General features: G+C 46.6%; 1 protein-coding gene across 2 annotated transcripts in view; it reads left to right on the top strand.

Annotated features, from left to right (window-relative positions):
• LOC142774838 (uncharacterized) overlaps positions 1-20,921 on the top strand; it is a 29,876-nt gene that overhangs the window by 2,131 nt on the left and 6,824 nt on the right. Inside the window, exon 2 of one of the 2 annotated variants that reach the window (XM_075875978.1) lies at positions 292-354. The exons of the other annotated variant lie outside the window; for it this stretch is intronic. Within the exon in view, the coding sequence (XP_075732093.1) occupies positions 292-354 (63 nt within the window). The remainder of the gene's footprint in view (positions 1-291; positions 355-20,921) is intronic. 2 annotated transcript variants of the gene reach the window in all.

The raw sequence follows: 20,921 nt of genomic DNA, 5'->3' as shown, positions 1-20,921 counted from the left end.
TGTTTGTGCTCTTCAATTGCCTGCTGAACTTCTGAACTCGACGAGGCTTGTCTGACGAGCAGGATGCCCATGTCTCAACTGTGAGAAATTCAGCTTTCATCACCGTCACAGGCCAAATGCGGCCTTTGTACAAGTCTTCAACACTGGGCAATCATTACTTTATGAAACTATCACAAGTAGTCCTTAAGCCGGGATCTCTGCTTTGGAAGTGTGACACGTGATTCGCACGGGCTGCCATATACTAACATTGTAATAACAAATGAACGCAAGGCAAGGTGTTTGTCATCGCAGTGTCAACATATCTTCCGATAATACAGAAACTGCAATGTCACCAAGTGCAAGACATCCCTCCAGGTAAGATCAAAAGAGAATGCCAATTTTTTTCATTCAGAAATTGTCTGCGCTCTGTCACCAAGCAAGAAAAGTGCTGTACTTGTAACTTACAGAGGACATTTTTGATGCACAGGCCGCTTTGATCCTAAATGTCTTGATGTAGCTGCTTTGCTATGAACCACAGTCAGCACTGCATGCACAGGACTATACATAAACATAAAAATGGCTGTACCTAATAAATGTTAATGTACGTAGACAGGGTTTCCATAGTAAAGATGTATGTTGGCAAGGGACCCGCTTTGCTGCCTACAATCATAGAATGCAGTTGTAGTGTGTGTGCAGACGTTCTACACAGCCAACAATATATCCATGTAATGCTGGAATAAGTGAAAATGGTTAAAGCATGGATACCGATGACTTTGTTGTCACCGGCGAGATGATGTGACAGTTTTTTTTGTTTTTTTTGTTTTTTGTCTTGAGTCACAGCTGAACTGTGGCATTTGACACATGCTCATAAATTATCTCTGCAGCCTGAACTACTGGGTGATCATGTCCTGATACAGATAGAACATTAGTGGATACCTAAACTTATCATAAAAACAGTTGTGGCAGTTTGTTGTCACAGTTGGGACATGGTAGGGTAACAGCTATATGCAAATCAGCCTCATTATGATCTGGGGTGCTATTCAAGACATTGTCGAACTCTCTCTTGTAAAATGTGCCTTTATTTTGGTTGCACTTATAATGCTCTGTAAGGGGACTAATATTTCATATCCAGTGACAAAGAAAATTGTGGGAAAGTGGTGTGGTCTACCTTTACTTAGAGAGACAGTCAAGAGAAAGAAGGACAAGGGTTAAATTTAAGGGCTCGTTTTCTTTGTTGGACACGATATTAATGAGTTCTCATTGTTATTGTCTGCCAGTTCTCATTAATATTTTGTCTACCCAAGGGAAAGGAAATTTATGCTGTATTAGTAATACCTTTATGATATTGGAAAAGGCCTCCTATGCTACCCAGCAGAATAGTGAACCGTTAAATACAAAAGCATTGGATTTGTGATAATGTAGCCTTGAAATTCTTGTGGCAGCTTGCTTTGATGTGAATTGCGTACTGTGAAAGCTGTTTCTGAGTCCTAACTCTTGTTGATGTTTTTAAATTATCTTTCTCCAGAGGTGCCTGTTGCTGTAGTATTGTTGTTTTGCACAGCCCACACAAATTGTTCAATGCTCATGTACCGCTCAATTGTTCAGTGCTCATGTACTGTGCTCATGTTGGTTCGCAGCATTTGGTAGAGCAGGATGTATCGCATTGTGTAGGTGGACAGCCAGAAAATATGATTACGAACCGGTGGAGTCAGAACTAAGTGTTGAGAAGGGAGGAAAAAAAAAATGACCAGAACGAGTGCACACGAAAATATCGCACACGAGCTGCACACATCGAGCTATATTGCAATGGAACCATTTTAGTAGCGCCTGATCATGAGAGAGCCCTCTGTGCCAGGTATGAGCTCTCTGTGCTAGGAAAACGAACACTAGATTGTTATCACTGGTCTTCACCTGTCTGGTGAATCCTGTTCTATTTGTGTAGGTAGACTGCATTGTGCTCTAATGGACCCATTCACGGTACTCGTACAAGTTTAAAGCACGTTTATTCAGCTACAGTGGCCCAAATGTCAAGATATATGTTAATCCATAGTAGCAAGCAGTGCGAAAAAGTGCTTGTTCATTTTTTCTTGTGTGGACCATCTTGTTCTGTCGCACTGTTTGCTAACATGAAACCAAACTAAATGATCCGGCATTTGCACTTCTGCAGTATACATTCAAGAAGGTTTAAAAAAGTTGCTGGAGCGGAAATTATTACCCAGGAGTGAATAAAATTGCTTGAGTGAAAATTATTGGCCATCTTATTAGGGGCATGATAAACTACCACCGTTCAGTTACTAAAAACGAGCGTTTTCCTTGCACGCCCAACGATTTGAATGTGGAAACTTTCTCTGGTCACATATTGCTCTAACTGCATCTTAGTGTTACTAGTTTTTCTTAGTAAGCCTCTAGTTGGAGGCAAAGTTCTTTGTAAATTCAGTCACCCATAGTCGTTCCTATGTGTTGTTTCATTGGAAACAACTATCTTTTAATATAAAACTAACGTGGCATTTACACTAACTTATCAAAGCCACTTGACCTCTAAGTGGGCACTACCAGAAAATAGCATGTTCCGACATTTTGGCAGGGCAAAAGCTGGCTTCACTTTTGCTGGCTAGGCATTTCGGGAGCTTCCACTGCAGCAATTTTTTTTTTAAACCGCCTTGTATACATTAATATTCAGGATGTCACACTACTATACTGCCACAGTGGATTCAACACAAAATTCAAGAAATACAGTTTTTTTAGTCTCCTTTCGTGTCTTCATTACCTTACTGGCATGCTGCTATAGCAAGTGACCGATTTTGGCTTTCAAATGTTTTTGAGACTATAAGACTGATTGGTGTCCTCTTAAACATCATTTGAATCCTTGTTCAGTGTGCTCAGCCAAGCTTCCTCCCTACTGTTCACAGTATAAACAATATCAACAAGCATTGAAAAAAAAAAAAAAGACTGATGTTTTCAATTCCTTCGAATTCACAGTGTGCAAGGTTTTCGTGTTGCTAAGTAGTTTTCTTTTATACAAAACGCAACAGCAAGAAACAGAGTTACCACTCTCTTGAATCACTTTGTGAAACCTAGCTCGTTTCACACTTAAGTTCAAATGCCTTTACCTTGAAACTGGCACTTATTCAATGTGTATTTGTTTACAGTGCTGGACAAGTGATTTCCTTCGGTTTACAGTGTACCTTTGCTGTCATGCAGATCTCAAGTGGCGCCCCGCCTCGGTGGTCTAGTGGCTAAGATACTCGGCTGCTGATCCGCAGGTCGCGAGATCGAATCCCGGCTGCGGCGGCTGCATTTCCGGTGGAGGGAGAAATGTTGGTAGGCCCGTGTGCTCAGATTTGGGTGCACGTTAAAGAACCCCAAGTGGTCGAAATTTCCAGAGCACTCCCCCTACGGCGTCTCTCTTAATCATATGGTGGTTTTGGGACGTTGAACCCCACATATCAATCAATCATATTGTTACGGGGAATAAAGTATACACTGATGAACAAATGTGTACTGGCGAATATACTGGCGAGCTAATGCGTACGACGCTGCTGCAGTCCGAGCACGTTCCCGTTCAGCACTTCGTCGTCGTCATCCTCAGGCATCTACTTAGCCCGTGACATTACCCGCCGGCGGCAGAAGCACCGTCCCGGTGCGATCAATTCTCGTGGCGTGAGAAGTATGGCTTAAGCCGTGAGACGTGCACTATATCGGTCGGGACTGAAGCTGGTACTGACGTGGTATGGAGTGGAGCTATCTCATAGGTCACGCTGGTGACCTTGCGTATGACGCGGTAGGGGCCAACGTAACGAGACATCAGTTTTTCGCTGAGACCAACACGACGTGATGGTAACCACAGCAAGACGAGTGACCCCGGAGAGTACTGTACGTCGCGGTGCCGGCGATCGTAAGCACTCTTTTGGTTAAGCTGCGAGGCACATAAACGATCCCGGGCGACTTGGCGGGCGATGTCAGCTCGAGCCAGGGCATCACGAGCATAAGCAGTCGATGAGGCGGCGTCAGATTGGAGCATGGTGTCCATGGGCAAAGGCGGGTCATAACCGAACAGTAGGTAAAAAGGGGAAAATCCAGCTGTATCATGACGTGAACTGTTGTATGCGAAGGTAACGAAAGGTAAGTGGATGTCCCAATCTTTGTGATCCTTGGAAACGTACATCGCTAACATATTCGTCAAGGTACGGTTGAGGCGTTCCGTGAGGCTGTTGGTTTGCGGATGGTACGCTGTAGTGAACTTGTGGTGGGTAGAGCAGGATCGCAGGAGCTCGTCGACTACTTTAGATAGAAAACAGCTGCCGCGGTCGGTGATCAACTGACGAGGAGAACCATGACGCAGAATGATGTCATGAAGAAGGAAATCGGCTACATCAGTAGCGCAGCTGGTGGGGAGGGCGCGTGTAACGGCATACCGCGTCGCGTAGTCGGTAGCAATAGCAATCCACTTATTACCGGTGGCCGACACGGGAAAGGGTCCTAGAAGATCGAGGCCGACTCGGAAAAATGGCTCATCTGGTACTTCAATGGGCTGGAGGGTACCAGCAGGTCTCAGAGCAGGTGTCTTGCGGCGCTGGCAGAGGTCGCATGCCGCAACGTACTGTCGCACAGAACGGTAGAGGTCAGGCCAAAAGAATCGGCGGCGAATGCGGTCATACGTGCGTGACACCCCTAGGTGCACATTCCAAGCACAGCAGGAGTACTCCCATCCGCGGTACGAACGGTAGGTGCAATCGCAGGCGTCAGAACTTTTTTGAGGCGGCGGCGGAGGTCTGAGCTCATCACAGATATTTGTGCACCGGTATCAATAAGAGCCGTTATAGGTAAATCATCAACGAGAATTGTTAGGAGGTTGCACCGCTGGTCGGGAGTAATCAGAGGATTTGCAGTCCAAGTCGTGTATGCAGCGTCACCTCCGGGGGCTGCACCGGCTAGTTTTCCGAGCGACGGTCGTAAGGAGACCGAGAACGGCGGGGTTGGGGCGAGCGGGACTGACGACGCACGGGCGATGGCGAGCGGCTGGTCCGACGTTCTGGATTATACTCTGCACCTGTCTCAGTACGGTAGGACGGGGCATAAGGTGCACGTTCAGAGCGAGGCCGCCAATCATAGAAGCTCGGTCGAGGTGATGAGGTCCACCGGCTGCGGCAATGGCGAGCGATGTGTCCTATCCGATGGCACGTAAAACATATGGGCCGATCATCATGAGTGCGCCATTCAGCTGGGTTTCGTCGTGGCGCGAACGTGCGGTTCGGAGTGGCAGCCGCAACGACTGGAGCCGAGCTGGAAGTAGCAGAGGCATTTTGATGAGGTGGCGAAATGCCCATATTCGCGATCTCTTGGCGAACCACGGCCTGTATCATTGAAACAGCACCGAGGTTGTGTCCTGGCGCGCTGACGCTGGACATAGCGGGAGCCATGGCCTCGAGTTCCCGACGGACTATTCTGGTGACGTTTTCTGGCGCTGGTGGTTGGTGTAGTGTGGGCAAATCTTCGCAAGAGGACGTAGCCGCCGTGTTGGGAAGGCGGTCAAATCGGTGAACTATGCGCCTACTTTTTGCCTGTTCGAAGCGACGACATGCTTCGATGACCGACTCCACCGTCGAGCAGTCCTTGCACAGGAGAAAATTGAAGGCGTCATCCGCAATTCCTTTCAGGATGTGTCCGACTTTGTCCTCGTCGAGCATGTCCTTGTCGACCTTGCGGCACAAAGCCAACACGTCCTGGATGTACGCGATGTACGGCTCCGTGGATGTCTGGGCACGAGTCGCAAGCTCTTTCTTTGCGGCCACTTGACGTCCGATGGGTTTCCCAAATAGATAGCGCAATTTCTGCTTACAGACGTCCCAGCTAGTCAACTCTTCTTGATGTGTCTCGAACCAGAGTTTTGCCGTGCCATGCAAGTAGAAGATGATGTTCGCCAGCATAAGCGTTGGACCCCAATGGTTGCTGCTGCTGACGCGCTCATATTGAACAAGCCAGTCATCGACGTCTATGCCACTTGTGCCGTTGAATGGACCTGGGTCACGAGGTTGCACCACAACGATCGGCTGCGGGGCTGACGGATCTTGTTGACATTGAGTAGCCTGGTCAGTCATCGTGGTAGCTGCAATGCGCCGTCCGCTGCGAAGATCCAGCTCGTTGGGCTGTATAGCGAGTGGTACCCAGCACCTCCACCAATGATGTTACGGGGAATAAAGTATACACTGATGAACAAATGTGTACTGGCGAATATACTGGCGAGCTAATGCGTACGACGCTGCTGCAGTCCGAGCACGTTCCCGTTCAGCACTTCGTCGTCGTCATCCTCAGGCATCTACTTAGCCCGTGACAATATCTCAAGTGGCAAATGTTATAAGCCTATGCAAGACAGTCAGATGTTCACATCTGCTTTTCGTAACTACTCCGAGCACAGACGAGCTCAACGACCATCACAATCACCCGCTGCAGAAATGTCTGTCACAAAGAGTCTTGCTGGGAAGACACCTCAGCGGGTAACAGATACCATATGTAAACAATTCAGTGTAAAATGTGACCGCAACGCGTAAAAGGTCAATACAGGACAGCCACTTCATTGCTGCCAAAAAGTTTATTACAACTGCAAACTTTTAGTTCCAAAAACACATATGCAAGGCCTGCGCATGTGCTTTTTGATGAATGGCAATCAAAACCGAAAGCCTACACCACATCACTTTACCGCAAAACTCGGACGCCCTCAGTGGCGGTTCAATTGCACTGTTTTGCCACAATCCTACATCTGTTTGCCTGGCTACACCCATTTATATCAAGGGAAAATTTAATAGTCAGGTGTCGCGTCGGCGAGATTGCTATGCGTGGTCAGCGTTCAATGCTACGCTCGGGAAAAACCTTTGTATGCAGTGCTGTTGAGTCTACATAACTGAAACTCATGCCTGCTACAGTGCCAAAAAATACTACTGAAGTTTACTGATAATTTTCTCATTTGCCTTGCTAAAATAAATACCGATTCATTTTTTGTGTGATTAAAGCAGTTACCAGGAGTTGTAGATAAAATACAGTTGCTCGCTTTGCAAAAACTCATGTCTTTGCTTTAAGTGTCTTAGGCAGCACCACCTTTTCAGAAAAGCGCGCTCATTTTGCAAAGTTGAATATCGGGTTTTTGACATGTGAGTCATGGTATGGCCGCAAACATGTACTTTAGTTGCAAAAAAATATACACTCATAATATGACAATAAAATGTACACTGATACGGTTCATGTGGATCCTTGAAATCCTTAAAAACTCTTAAATTTGAAAAGTTTGTTTTCAAATCCTTGAAAATGCTTTAATATCCTTTTCTTTTTTAATAAACATTGTTGCACATTTCACAGTGCATTATTTGTGATGCTGTCATTGTAGCAGGTGGCATATGTAATGTGCCCTTCACAAAAGAATTGTGAACATCGGTAGCTTCCGCACAGAACCAACACCGTACTATGAAGGTTGTTGGTTCGTGACGTGGCCAAAGACAGGATACTTTGTGTTAGGATTTAACAGTTTATTTGGGCGAACCTGTGCCCGGCAAACGGAAAGTCCGATTACAGTAGCAGTCTTGCACAAATAGCAGTGAACGGAGCGTCGGCCGTCGATCAACTACTGACAAGTGACGAAGTGCGTCGGCATTTATACTCTTGCCATCGAATGTTCTAGCGTTATCGCTGGCGGTGGTGTAGGTTCCAGAATAATCTGTACAGTTTGCAGAGTGGGCGTGATCTTATCGAAATGATCTATTAAAGTCTGGAAGCTTCTCGAAAACTGCACGCGCGTTTTGCGCTGAGAATTGTGTAGTGTTTTGAGGCGATAACAAAACTTGAGAAATGGAACGTGGCATTATCTGGAAACTCAAAAAAGGCAGGAGCAGGAGGATAAGAAACAGAAAAAGAAATGCTTAAAAAAAAAGGAAAAGAAACTAAAAGCTCCTGTTAAAAAATGAACAGCTACAGCAGCCTCACGTGTAGGAAAGCAGAGACAATTGGTGACTTGATGTGCATCATCAAGTCAAACAACCTTAGGACGGACAAGACCAAGCAGCAGGAGTTAGTGGATATTGATATTGCCACCCGCACATAGTGGGTCGACGGCAAGGGACACTGTCACCCACACGTAGTAGGTCGACAGCAAGAACGTCTCTCAATCTGGAGGAAAGACGATCGCGTGCTTTCTTCTCTGCACGAGAGCCAGCCAGGACTGACGCATCGTCCTAGAGCTAGCTACTCGGTGGTTTAATAAACCCCCTCAGTACTTGTGGTTCATCGTGACAAACTGGTGGAAGTGCTGCGTAGTCTCACGGATTCTGCAGACCCCCCCCCCGGGAGCCCTGATACGAGTCCAGTGCCAGTCAATACTCCCGTGCATCATCGGACCAGCAGCCGAATCAGAGGATTGCCTCCGGAAGTCGGCGATACTGCTCCCACCGCATCGACAAATATGACCAGTGCTTTCATGCAAACCTCGCCAACCGGCACGGGAAGCACAACATCATGCCGCTTTACGTTAGAAAGCCCATGGGCACCAGTGACGTTCCATGGCACGGAGCGCGAGGACAATGAGGACTAGTTGGCGAACGGCGATCGCATAGCCATCTTGAATCAGTGGGATGACGCAGCGAAACTGGGTCATGTCTATTTCTATCTCGGAGACTGGGCGCATACGTGGTATCAAAATCGAGAGGAGCAGCTGATGACGTGGCCCGAATTCTCTCGTAGGCTTCTGCAGACCTATGTGAGCGCTGATCGCCAAGAACGAGCTGAACGAGCTATTCTGGCCTGCGTCCAGTCGCCAAACAAAACTGTGACCACGTACGTCGAAGACATGATGGGCCTCTTCCGACGGGCCGATTTAAGGATGACGGAGGACAAGAAATTGCGTCACTTGATGCGCGGTGTCAAGGACCAGCTTTTTGCCGGCCTCGTGCAAAGCACTCCGAAGACGGTCGTGGAGTTCTTATCCGAGGTCATGACGGAAGAAATGCTGCAGCAGCGATTGAACCAATAGGACAGGTAAGTCAGTGGCATGTCCACTGCCGACATTTTCACCACCACTAGAACCAGCAATAACTGTCTGCGTGAACTCATCTGTAATATAGTACGTGAAGAGTTGCAAAAGGCTGGTGTAACACCTCATCCTACAATTAGCTCTATTGCAACTGTGATCAAGGATGAGCTGTACCAGGCTCTCCGGGACACCTTCCCTTCTGATACAGCTGCACCAGCTTCTACTGAATATCGCCGTGGGACAATTGACGCAGAAGCCTTGAAACGCCCTGCTGCATTGCCGCTATTGTTCGTTCATCCTGTTCCTCCTGTTTCACTCCAGTCAGTGCAGCACATACCGTACTACAAAGGCACGTACACACCACCGCCCTTGCCCTTTGTTCGTGGCGCTTTTATCGCCCATCGTTCGGTGCAACTGGTCCAGTACATCGACGATCGGCAGACGCCTCATCGGAGGTCTGATGTCTGGCGCACACCCGATCACCGGCCTCTATGCTTTCCCTGCGGAGAAGCTGATCACTTGTGCCGCAAGTGCCCATATCGCCGTCTTGGGCTTGCATGACTTCTCTGTGTACTCGCCGCCACCCCGTTAAGGCCAGAGACCACGCGACATCGAAAACAACCTCTCCCAGCAGCATGCACCACCGTCTGTCGGGCGCCAGTCGCACTCGCCATCACCGAGGGGATTTTTATCAATGCCCAAGCGGTATTCTACCCCACAGTCTCCCAGCCCCCGCCGGGAAAACTAGCCAAAGCGATCTCTGGGGGAGGGGTCCCTGAACATCGAAGCACTGAAGACCTTCTATTGACACAAAACCGTACAGAAACTGGTCAGACATCACCTGCTGCTGCAAAGGATAGCCGACTTTCACTCGACATAGCAGTGACAAATGACGGTTGTGCAGTTAATGCGTTAGTGAACACCGGCGTAGACTATTCCATACTGAGCGGGAAACTGACAACGCAGCTGAAGAAAGTCCTCACTCCGTGGCATAACTCGCAGATTCGGACAGCTGGTGGCCACGTCGTTACTCCACTGGGCGCCTGCAGAACTAGAGAACAGATTCAAGGGTATACATTCGTAGCAAGCTGCTTTTTTCTACGCGAATGCTCCCGTGACGCCATTCTGGGAGTTGACTTTCTACGGGAAAATGGAGCTATAATTGACCTGCAAGAGCGCCACGTCACGTTCTCAGCCCAGCGAGCAATCAACGTGCAGGATGACGGAAGGCGTGTCGGCATACTCCGTATTCTACAACAGACCGTGACGCTTCCTCCACAAACAAGTGTTCTAGTCGACGTAACATGCTGTGGTTTGGGCGATGGAGATGGGGTGGCCGAGACAAATTTAGGACACCTCCTGCAGCAAGGCATTTGCATAGCTAGAAGTGTAATACACATTCGTGATGGCCGATCTGAATTGCTCATTACTAACTTTAGCAACGAGCATCGACACCTTTTTTGCGGCACTTCGATAGTGTTTGCCCACGAAGTAGCAAACGTCACCAACTGTCTCACGTCAGAACTAGTGGATACCGCAGACACGTCAATGACTAATATTGACATCAATCCTGATCTGTCCACCTATAACCAGACTGCTCTGCAAGCGCTCTTGTTTGAGTTCAGGTCTTGCTTCGCAAGTTGCTCAAAGATCCGCCAGACGTCTATCACTCAACACAGGATCATCACGTACGAGGACGCGCGCCCGATACACCAAAACCCCTACCGCGTGTCGGCTAAAGAACGTGAAGCAATAGGTACGCAAGTCGGCGAGATGCTTGGCGATGGCGTTATTGAACCATCCAACAGCCCGTGGTCATCTCCTGTCGTACTTGTCAAAAAGGACTGGTCGCTACGCTTCTGCGTCGACTACCGAAAGCTTAACAACGTGACCAAAAAGGATGTGTACCCGCTGCTGCGTATTGACGATTCGCTGGATAGACTTCGTCGTGCCCATCATTTCACTTCTCTCGATCTCAAAAGCGGGTACTGGCAAATCGAGGTAGATCAGCGAGACCGGGAAAAAACAGCCTTCGTGGCTCCAGACTGCCTATACCAATTTTGAGTGCCCCCTTTTGGCTTGTGTTCAGCGCCGGCAACTTTCCAGCGAATGATGGAGACTGGGCTCAAGTGGCAGACTTATCTTGTCTACCTTGATGATGTGGTGGACTTCTCTGCCACGTTCGAGCAACACCTTCACCGCCTGCGCAGCGTGCTGGAGGCTATCTGATCAGCGGACCTCACACTAAAGCCATAGAAGTGCCACTTTGGCTATAAGGAACTCAAATTTCTTGGACATGTAGTTAGCGCCGAAGGCGTCTGGCCTGATTCGGATAAGCTTGCCGCTGTTGCCGAATTACCAGCTCCTGTCGATAAGAAAGCCGTCCGGCGCTTCCTTTGTTTGTGCGCCTACTATAGCTGGTTCATTCACAGCTTTTCACAGATAGCAGAACCTTTGACTCATCTCACAAGGGATGACACGCTGTTTGTCTGGGAAAACGAGCAACAAGCAACTTTTGATGAGCTGCGACAGCGCATGCAATCAGCGCCCATTCTCGCTCATTTCGAGGATGATGCTGACACGGAGGTCCATACTGACGCTAGTAACGTTGGGCTTGGTGCAGTGCTCGTTCAGCGTCAAGACGACATCGAAAGGGCGATAGCCTACGCCAGCCGCTCTCTATCCCGTGCCGAGGCGAATTATTCTACTACGGAGAAAGAGTGCCTCGCAGTCGTGTGGGCAATCACCAAGTTTCGCCCGTACCTTTATGGTCGTCCCTTCAAGGTAGTGACGGACCACCATGCCCTCTGCTGGTTGGCAAGCCTGCGCGACCCTTCAGGACGGCTAGCACGGTGGAGCTTGCGGCTGCAGGAATTTGACGTCACCATCGTCCATAAGTCCGGCCGTAAGCATGAAGACGCTGACACACTGTCACGCGCACCCCTTCATGTCGTCAGTCAGGAAGCAGAGGAAGACGAAGGCTTCCTGGGCATCATTAGCTCATCAGACTTGAGCAAACGGCAGCGAGATGACGCAGAGGTTCATCCACTCATCGATCATTTAAAGGGCCAGGGCGCAACCATATCACGTCATTTATCCCGCTCATTGACATCGTTCTGCCTTTGAGACAGTGTGCTGTACAAGAAGAATGCTTGTTCGAACAACCGTGCTTACCTCCTGGTGGTTCCTCGGGACATGCGAGACGACGTCCTCTTCGCTTTCCATAACGAACCCACATCCGGTCATCTGGGCTACTCATGGACACTTGCCAGAGTTAGCGAGAGGTACTATTGTCCAGGACTTTCGGCAAGCGTCAAGAAGTACGTCAAGAGCTGTCGGGAATGTCAACGCCGAAAGCAACCATCTGTTAAGCCAGCTGGTTTGCTTCAGCCCATTAAAGCACCTTGCACGTCGTTCGACCAAGTTGGCATGGACATTCTTGGGCCATTTCCCCTGTCTGCGGACAGCAACAAATGGGTGATCGTAGGGACCGACTATTTGACATGTTACGCTGAGACGCAGGCGATCCCACGAGCCACGGCTTCTGAGGTAGCACAATTTTTCATGCGCCACATCGTGTTACGACACTGTGCTCCTTCCAGCATAATAAAGGACAGAGGGACGGCATTCACGGTGCAGCTTATGGACGAAGTTTTCAAACTGAGCAACACCAGACACCGAAAGACAACTGCGTACCACTTGCAAACCAACGGACTTACCGAGCGACTGAATAAGACCCTCGCAGACATTATCTCAGTGTACATCGACGTACAGCACAAAATATCGGACTGGATCTTGCCTTACGTGACCTTCGCATATAATACCGCCGTGCAAAAGACCATGCCATTCACGCCATTTCGGCTTCTGTACGGTCGTGAAGTGCAGACCATGCTGGACTCTATGCTACTGTGTCAAGACGAAGACGAGTTGGCAACTTACGCCGAAGAATTGGCAGAGCGTGCTGAGAAAGCGTAGCAGCTCACGCGACTGCACATCGGCCAGCAACAGCAGGCAGACGCAAGACGCTATAACACCCGCCACAGAGAAGTGTTTTGCAACCCTGGAGACCAAGTTTGGGTGTGGACGCCCGTCCGCCGCCATGGCCTTAGTGAAAAGTTACTGAGCCGCTACTTTGGCCCATATAAAGTGTTGCACCGTGTCGGTGACGTGAACTACGAAGTGGTTCCGGATTCAACACTGCAGGCACGGAGCAGGACACGACCGAGGCTGGACGTGGCTCATGTGTTGAGCATGAAATCATTTATTGCGCGTTGTTCGTAACTTCTTTACCGTACACCGTTATTTTTGTTTTTTAATTTTTTTTGTGAACTTGCTTCTTCGTTCATTGACTTTTCCTCTATTGGCGCACTATTTAATTTCTACTTTCACTTTATCCCAATTTCCAATCTCTTTTTTTTTTCACTTGCCAATGCTGAAGCATCGGGGTGGTGCTATCTACTTTTCTTTCCCTCTTTTGGGACTTTTTTTTTTTCTTTTCTAAAGGGGGGATAATGCCACCCGCATATAGTGGGTCGACGGCAAGGGACACTGCCACTCACATGTAGTGGGTCGACAGCAAGAACGGCTCTCAATCTGGAGGAAAGAAGATGGCGTACTTTCTTCTCTGCACGAGAGTCAGCCACGATTAACGCATCTTCCTAGAGCTAGCTACTCAGTGGTTTAATACGGGGGGGTATTAAACCCAGCACTTGTGATTCATCATATGAAAATTCAGAAAACAGCAGCAAGGCATTGCATAACTACTGTTGGCTAGCTTTTCTTAGCTGAATGAAAGTTAACAACTTGTCATACTGAAAGTGACTACTTACGCACGCTTAAGAAACTATGAGTGAAAGTTCTGTAAAAGTGTAATTGTACCAAAGGTTGTTTATGAAGAAAATGTAATTGTAGCCATGTTTTTGGCGTCTTCTCCAGTGATGTTACTATATTTGGATGAATTCAAGTTATTTGAAGCTTTTGTCAGGGGATGATTCAGGGTGTTAATTAGGTTTTTAATGGACAATGTGACCCTTGAAGCTTCGCAGGTATATCCTTGAGTCCTTGAAAGCCCTTGAATTTTTGTCATGTAAGCGAGCATGAAATCTGCCTGAACAGTCGAAATGTCTAATATGTATCAAATTTTTTGTGCATATTTTTTAAAGAGCATGACTAAAATACTGAGCCAGCACTGCTTCTCGGCATGGGGATAATGTAGGGGAGCGAGCTACTGCTCGGAACTGTACCCGCAGCTAGGAAAGTCAACGCACTGATACCAGAAAAGCTTTATTGAGCGCCATTCAATTTAAATAATCATTTTCGAAGTTGCCAACGGAATGCTTGCAGTCAGAACCTAAAACTAAGTCCAGGCACTCGTTCTGCAAGTTCTCTCCAAGTTCACGGCGTCGACGCCGGACAGGCAGTCATGCAGCTCGCCATCCTTGGAGCAGTTGAGTGCATCGGAAATCATTCATTCTGCACACCTTGAACACACGCACGACTGTATTGGTGGTGACAGCAGCGCTAGCCTTACAGACAAAGTCGAGGGCATCCTGCTGCAACGGCTTTTGCAGCTTGCCTTTCGGTGTTTTTCCTCCTTTCCTCATAAACATCTCCCACCCCGCAAGGGTGTCTGCGCAAGTAGGTGTTTAGTGTCTAGCGACACCGTGGACCCGAGCTAACAGGGGGGTTTCGACTTCCTTTCACGCCTAGCTGTGCGTGGCTTTGCTGCGTCCGGGGAAAAGGGAATCCGGGTGGTTGAGCCGACACCGGGTGATTGGGCCTCTAAGGATCCCCGGCAGAGGCAACACACCCCTTTGGCCCCGGCTTCACGTAGACGGCACCCCTGGGCTGACCCATGCAGGGAAAATCGGCAGTCGCCTTTTCCTGTCTCTCTCTCTCCCTCCTGATCTTCGTCTTTTCTCTCTTCCATTCTTTCCTGTCATCTCCTCACTTCTCTTAACTTCCATCTTCCAGGCGGCAAGGGTTAAACCTTGTGTATGTGTCCTCTCTTGGTCACATATCATTGGGTTGTACTGGCTTTCTAAAGCTGGCACTGGCATGCCTTTATAATTGTGCTGCCGCGTCCCCATGTTGGGCTTGATGGTGGGCGGCTGGCATGGCTGCCGAATTTATATATACTTTATGGCCTCTTTTTCATTTCCTAAACTGTCAGATTGCCATCCTCCTAAGAGGGGGTGCACCCAAGCAACACTGAATGTATTCATAAAGCCAAAAGAAATTTTTTCGCGCTTCCATGTGATCCACTGTGAAACACAAGAAAAAAACGCAAGAACCATCTCTCCGTTTGTCTTTCCGAATGCCTCACCAGTACCCTTGGTCCAGGGGTATCAGGCTTCACGTATGGCTAATGGGAACGTTCTCTCGAAGTCCAAAGCAAGATACAGTATGAAAACCTGAAAAAACTCGCCTCTTTCGGAACCACACCTGTATCTATCGCACCACGCCTTTCCATGAACAGTTCCCGAGGCGTAGTGTCTGATGAAGACCTAATTAACCTGACAGAGAGTGAGCTCCTCGAGGGCTGGAACGAAGAGCATGTAACGCATGTACATAGAATTAAGATTAGGCGTGATAACAAAGAAACCCCAACAAAGCACCTCATTCTTACATTTTGCACAAGCACACTTCCAGAATATATCTAAACAGGCTACTTGAAGTTGAAAGGTCCGACCCTACATCCCCAACCTCCGACATTGTTTTAATGGCCAGCGATTCTCAGAGCTGCCACGGCCATCAAACCAGTGCAAAGTGTAGTTCGCACGAACACGCTACAGACAAGTGTGAAGAAGCAACTACCCACTGCGTGATCTGTGATGGTGGACACCATGCTTACTCTCGCACATGCCCTACATGGAAACATGAAAAAGAAGTACTTACACTGAAGATAAATGAAAACATCTCGTTTAGGGAGGCGCGCAAGCATCTACTAATGCAGTGTCCTTCGTTCGAGGAGGTGGCACGAAAGGAGGCAGTGCCACCGAAATTTGCGGCGCCCGCACGTACTACACAAAGTGGACGAGCAGGAGCGCGATTGATCCCTTCAGCAGAAATAGCACAGGCTCTTCCGCCACCTAAAGGTTTGCAGGCCTCCGGACCTGAAGCCCCAGGGCCTTCTGTCTTGACAGATAGCCCTAAGACTTCCATGCCCGCACGTGTGAATCGCAATCGCAAGCGGGCATACAGCACCTCGTTTGAGGTGATGGACACAACCGCAAGTCCAGCGGTGTCTTCGGCACCAAAGGACAGGTGTGGCTCTTTAGAGCGCGCCAGAAAGGCAAAAACCATTATCACAGGGCCTGACAAGGGTTCCCAACTTAACGCAATATTTCTCTAGTACATACAGCACTCATTTACACTCATAATGGATACACAAATAGTACAATAGAACATCAGAGGACTGCTTAGAAACCTCGATGATATCCAGGAACTCTTACACAAACATTCCCCAAAAGTATTGTGTGTGCAAGAGACGCACTTAAATTCCAGGAACACCAGTTTTCTACGACAATATGTAATGTTCAGAAAGGACCGCAATGACGCTGTAGCGTCATCTGGTGGTGTGGCCTCATAGTTGACCAGAGCGCAGCATGTACACTTCTACCTCTACAAACATCCCTTGAGGCAGTGGCTGTTCGAGCAGTTCTTTTGAACAAACTTGTCGCCATCTGCTTTCTTTACATACTTCCACAGTACCGTCTCGAAAAACACCAGTTCCCAGTCGCTGATAGATGAACTACCGGAACCTTATGTGGTTCTTGGCGACTTGAATGCACATAATGGTTTATCGGCCGACTCTCGCTGTGATACATGAGGTCGCCTAATCGAACAGTTCCTCTTTTCTTCGGGTGCATGTCTGTTGAATATGAAAGAGCCAACATACTTTAGCCTCGCCGACAAAACCTACTCATGTATAGATCTCAGCATTGTGTCCCTATCGCTTGTACCCCTGCTTCAATGGAAAATGATCAAGAATCCTTTCGGAAGTGACCACTTTCCGATCATTTTAAGTACACCCCTAGACAAAGGTCCTCCACATGTCCCCAGATGGCAGACAGACAAAGCGGATTGTGAAAAGTTCAGAGAAGGTACTCGCTTAAGTTGGTCGGAGATATGTCAAGTACAGATGCAGCTGTAGACTTTTTGACTGCACTTCTTATTGATTCTGCAACAAAGTGTATCCCACAAACAGGGCGGTCCATCAGGCGACATGCCCCTTGGTGGAACACTGAGTGTCGGAATGCACGTAGAAAGCAAAGTAAAGCATGGAAGCTGCTTCGACACTCTCCAACAGTGGAAAATCTTACAAATTTTAAAAACATAAAGTCTCAAGGCAGGAGAAGGCGACAACAGGTTAGAAGGGAAAGTTGGCACAACTTTATATCGGGTATCAATTCATATACACAGGAGGCTAAAGTCTGGAACATAGTTAGGAGAATAGCAGGAAGACAAGCACATTCACGCCCTCTCGTAAACACTCAAGATAACAGCTTGAAAGATCAAGCAAACTTCCTTGGCTCACACTTCGAACAAGTGTCCAGCTCGTTACACTATAGTGAAGCCTTCCAAAGAAACAAAACAAGAATTGAGAAGCAGAAACTAGAACACACATGTACAAAACACGGAGCATACAACCAAGTCTTCGGCTTAGCTGAGCTACAAACATCACTAAACTCCGGCAGTCATTCCTTGCCAGGTACTGATCGTGTAGTGTACGAAATGTTGAAAAACCTACCAATCGAAAGGCCAAAGACCCTTTTGCTTGTACAATGCTATCTGGTTTTCTGGCGCTATTCCTATTTCCTGGAAAGAGGCTATAATTATTCCCATTTTAAAAGAGGGAAAGGATCCTTCCTCATTTTCTAGTTATAGGCCAATTGCACTTACAAGCTGCCTTTGTAAACTTTTCGAAAAAATTATAAACTGTTGACTTTTACATTTCCTTGAAACGCACAATCTGCTCGACCCATTCCTATGTGGGTTTTGATAGGGTAGATCTACCACCGACCATCTGGTGCGTATCGAGGCGGATATCCGAGACGCTTTCATCTACAAACAATACCTCCTCTCTGTGTTCCTCGATATTGATAAGGCTTACGACACAACATGGCATTTTGGCATATTAAGAGACTTGTCTCACCTGGGTGTGCGCGGTAGAATGCTTTCCTTAATCGAGAGCTACTTGTCCAATCGGACATTCTGTGTCCGTGTGGGCAGTGTTTTCTCCCAAACATTTGTCCAAGAAACGGGAGTACCGTAAGGTGGTGTACTTAGCTGTACACTTTTTATTATCAAAATGAATTCCTTGCGCCTGTCCATCCCCCGTAATATGTTCTATTGTACATATGTTGATGTCCATATTGGCTTTAAGTCATGCAACCTGGCAATGTGTGAACGGCAGGTTCAGCTAGGTTTAAACAAGGTCTCCAAATGGGCAGAGGAAAACGGATTCTGACTGCTTACATAGAACATGCGGTGTTACAAAATCTAGTGAAAACCATAGTCACAGGCTAGTTGGGAATCCAATGAAAAGTTCCTCGCTATGCTTAGATAAGTAAAAAGTATCACGTGCATAGTCATTTTTGTTGATCCATGGAATTTCACTGAAAGTACAACGAAAGGCACCACAGCCCCCTTCTCCCCCTCAAAAAAAAAAAAAATTCATTTTCAATGCAAGCATATAGAAACAGTAGTTCAAAAAAGTAATAGTAGCAATTTACAATTATGCTATATCAATGTAAACATAAAATTACTGGTCAAGAAACATAATGTTGCAGAGTTTCTGCGAAATTCAAAGGCCACACACAACAGATAAAGGTAGTACATCCCATATGTTCTTAATACAGAGCTCTGTTTAGGCAAAAAAAAGTTTTTTTTTTAGCAAACATGAACGATTGTTTGGGAGGATGAGCAGACGAACTGGTGAACCAGCTGAAGAACACTGGGTACCCAAACCTACCCTACAGAGAATACTGTCCTATTCAAGACGACACAACGCTACTGATGCTTAGTGATGAATTAGTTCCCAACGGAATCTTGAATGCCCTTAACTCTTCTATTTACAGGACTCCTATCTTTGGTTACCTGGCGTGACTGCAGTGCTGGAAAGAGTTAAAAGGGTTCAAGGGCTTTCCAGTAAATTGTTTCATTTTGGCTGTGACTACAATGACATTTACCAATTAAGTTAACAAATAGTGCTTGCGTGAAAGTGTGTTTTTATCCTTTTGCTACTTTTAGTGGCACCGTTTCAAAGAAGTGAATGCTCTTCAACTGGCCTGTCGGTCAGGTGTTTGTTCCTGCCATTATTTGAGCACTTTTGTTGGCATCTATTTGTGTTAAATTATTCTGCTAATTTTCTTGGCTCAGCCTACAAGAAAAATTCCATCTGCATGTAATTTTTTCCCACTGTATTGCAGCCTTGTTTTCCAGCTGAAGAGAAATTCTACCTGATTTATGTTGAAGTACATGAGGGTTACATATATCCTATTGGTTTGTGCATAAGTGTGGAACATTTGTTATATGTTGCTACTAGGCATGTGTAAATAGTAAATTTTGGATTCAAAGTGAGCTCATTTGGTCTAATAATCTCAAAACTAAATGTATAGATCATATTTTCTATAGAAAAATGAGCATATCTGTCAGGACCTAACTAAGCTTTACATTGTGTTCTAAAATTGAAACAAGGCCATGTGTAACTTAAAATAGGGGCAGGATTTCTCTTTCGGAAGAATGCAAGTAATGAGCTGTAAAATACATCACATTTTAGAAGTCACTACATTTAGAGCATATAAACCACTGTAACAAACTCGTAACGTTAAAAAAAAAAAGATGGCTCGATTTAGGGGCAGTATGTTCATTCATCCTTGAAGTGCGGCTTTGTGGCACTGCAGAATTCTTCTGGGTGGGTGTATCTGCGATATAGCACTCCTGTACTGCAGTGAAGCTATCTTTTAGGCACAGTTCATTTGGAATATTTCGAAATGTATAGCTGAAATGGATTCGCCTTGGAATACTTGAAGAGCCCGAATATTTGCACATGCCTAATTTTTACCTTGTTTGCTCTGGAAGCAAAACAACTACTGCCAAGCACTTGATGCATCAAAATATTTCATTTTACAGGGGATGGCACATAATAAAACTTGCATTTTTTTTTACTGAATTTAGGATGAAGTGTATTGAACAGTGAAAAACTTAACTTAAAATACTGCTGTTGTCATAAGAGATGGTTTTTTATGCTTTGAACCCTTAAAAATGTTTTTTTTTTTGTAAAATACTGCTGTTGTCATAAGAGATGGTTTTTTATGCTTGGAACCCTTAAAAATGTTATTCTTTTTTTTTTTTGTTTACAGGCTACCCAACTGTTCGGTGCTACGCAACAACAAGTTTCGCGCAGTTTTTTATTGCTTGGAAACTGTTCTTTGCAGCCTTTGATGTTTCTGTAATATTGATGTGATAAGCTGATCTTATTGGGATGTGTCGGGAGGGTTTCGTTCCCCAAGAGCAGTTGTGGCATTGGGAATCACAGGCGGCTTTCCATGGCTTGGCATATTGTAACGTGTTCGGGGAGGTACATTGGGAAGAAATATCAGGAAGAATGTTTTTTTTTTTTTTTTTTTTTTTTGTCACATCCCTCTGTCGTTGTGCTCGAAAAAGCAGTGCTGAAATCTATATTCGTGATTTCATTTATATACTTGAAGCTGTGGAATTCCACCTAGTGAACATTTTATTGCAAAAACTTCTGAAGTGGTTCATTATCAAACAAGACTGGAAAAGCTTGAAGCGCCATGTTGCCATGCTATTTGAAGGGCTCTGCACAAAGCCCCTTTGTTAATTTCACCAGAATGACGGAAGTTGTAGGGTTCTGTCTGAAGAATTTAGTTTATATCATAGAAAAGGGGCTAAATTTGAAGTG

Source organism: Rhipicephalus microplus, chromosome 10 (genome assembly GCF_043290135.1).
Source record: "Rhipicephalus microplus isolate Deutch F79 chromosome 10, USDA_Rmic, whole genome shotgun sequence".
In the NCBI taxonomy this organism is placed as follows: Eukaryota; Metazoa; Arthropoda; class Arachnida; order Ixodida; family Ixodidae; genus Rhipicephalus; species Rhipicephalus microplus.
Note: the sequence above shows the minus strand (reverse complement) of the source record. Positions and strands in the feature narration are given on the sequence as shown.